This window comes from Capsicum annuum, chromosome 8 (genome assembly GCF_002878395.1).
Source record: "Capsicum annuum cultivar UCD-10X-F1 chromosome 8, UCD10Xv1.1, whole genome shotgun sequence".
Lineage (NCBI taxonomy): Eukaryota > Viridiplantae > Streptophyta > Magnoliopsida > Solanales > Solanaceae > Capsicum > Capsicum annuum.
In genome coordinates this window covers 169,343,412-169,345,303 of record NC_061118.1, presented here as the reverse complement: position 1 = coordinate 169,345,303, position 1,892 = coordinate 169,343,412, and the positions used below count along the sequence as shown (strand labels likewise).

The following is a 1,892-nucleotide window of genomic DNA, read 5'->3' as shown; positions in this document are numbered from 1 at the left end:
ATAATATTATAAATAATGGTTTTAAGTACCATAAATTTTAAGGAAAGATCACATAATTTTAGGACATTCACGAGAACAATAGTACATATTAATTTTTAACTTCTTCACCGTTTTAAAAAAAAAATTGACTGTCATTCCTACACACGTGAGTTACGAACACACGAAAACAAGTTCACTGGCCAAGACGTTAGGTGAAGAAACAATAAACGCAATGTGTATTCAGTAAATTTTCGTCTGGAGAAAGTAAAGTCCCAGCTCTTGAGGTGAAGAAACACTTTAATGTAACAAATTTCTTTATTAGTTAAGAGTTGCACAATTCAATTACCGATTAAACAGGGCGTTTATAATTTAAGCAAAAAACAATAGACGAATAATCTTGAGGCAAGAGTAGGAAGAAACTGTAAATAGTAAATCTTCATTCACTCAATTCAAAAGAACTTTGTAAATACGGATTCACACCTAACATCCACGGTAACAATCGCGGTCAAAAACGAGAACAGTAACAGTAACCATTAAACCATAAACGGGACTTGAACCAAACTTCCAACCATAATAAAATAATTAAAAACAATCTAAACGGTAACGGAGCTAACGGCAATTCTAATTCCTCCAGTTCCCATCGGAAGCACCACCGCCGCCACCTCTTGAGTAGCGAGATCCACCATCATTGTAGCGGTCACCGCCGCCATATCCACCACCTCCACCACCATAACCACCTTCGCGACGGCCACCACCGTAACCGCCGCCACCACCATATCCACCACCACCGCCTTCACGTCTGCCACCTCCGTAGCCACCACCTCCTTCACGTCGGCCACCTCCATAGCCGCCGCCACCGCCTCTTCCACCACCGCCGCCGCCACCGCGGGACTGAGCTTCATTCACAGTGATGTTACGACCATCAAGATCCTGGCCGTTCATCCCTTCAATAGCATCCTTCATGGATTGCTCATCCTTGAAGGTAACAAATCCAAATCCTCTAGATCTACCAGTTTCCCTATCATTAATAATCTGGAAAAACCAAAAAAAAAAAAAAGAAAAAAAATCAACACATCAGATCCAAACAGATCTACATCAAAACAACAAAAAAAATTCAGATCTAGGGGAGAAACATAAAAGCGATCTATCTCCATCTCAAAAAGAGGAAGATTGAACGTACCGTTTCAGGGAAATTGGAATAATAGTAACAAATAGTAACATAGTAACAGAGTAACAGTAGTAACAGAGAATCAATCAGTAACAGAGAGTCTACGAAGCCAAAGCTGGCTCGGATCCGATCTCTGCCCTGCAGCGCAACAACAGACCTTGGATTCCGTAACTTCGCCGAACTGAGAAAAAGCATCCGCAAGTGTTTGGTCATTAGTAGCCCAAGCTAGACCACCGACAAAGCACCTATACTCAACTTCTGCCATTTTTTTAAAACTAAAAAGAGAAACCCTAGAGGAAAAATTGAAGGGAGAACTGTGAAGAAAAAGAGGAGAAAAGGCCCGGTTTTATAGGCTAGGTGAGGAGCCTAGGTTTAGCTCTAGGGTCGGTTAAATTAATCAGGGTTTACTAACTCCAATGCAACTATGGTTAATGAGTCTGGTTAAAGTTTTGTCCTTTTGGTAATTGTCACTTTCTTCAACTTGTTCCACTAACCATATATTTTGCTGAAAAAAAGGGTCAGTGTTCCCCTAAAGTCTTTGAAATTTAGTAAATAACTCTTGATTAAGAGTTTTAATTTAAATAAGTCCATATGATTTAATAATTGAATCAAATATCGCATTTTAGGCTACGTAGTGAGTTTGATCATAGTGAGATTAAAATTAAAAATTACGCTATATGAGATGGGACAGAGGTAGAAGTCTTTGTGTTTGTGCAAAATCGCCTCGCAACTATCCTACTCCATT

At 39.6% G+C, this 1,892-nt stretch overlaps 1 protein-coding gene across 2 annotated transcripts; it reads right to left on the bottom strand.

Moving 5' to 3' along the window:
• Nucleotides 1-396: 396 nt before the first annotated feature.
• LOC107840409 (glycine-rich RNA-binding protein) lies at nucleotides 397-1,540 on the bottom strand. 2 transcript variants are annotated; one of them, XM_016684268.2, is made up of 2 exons: nucleotides 1,305-1,540; nucleotides 397-1,011 (listed from the first exon to the last, which is right to left on the bottom strand). In XM_016684268.2, exons 1-2 carry the CDS (start codon nucleotides 1,410-1,412, stop codon nucleotides 601-603), a joined length of 519 nt encoding a protein of 172 aa, XP_016539754.1. In that variant the 5' UTR covers nucleotides 1,413-1,540; the 3' UTR covers nucleotides 397-600. The 2 variants fall into 2 exon arrangements, with proteins under 2 accessions (XP_016539754.1, XP_016539752.1); XM_016684266.2 differs by having other exon boundaries at nucleotides 1,160-1,479.
• Between the last annotated feature and the right edge of the window lie 352 nt (nucleotides 1,541-1,892).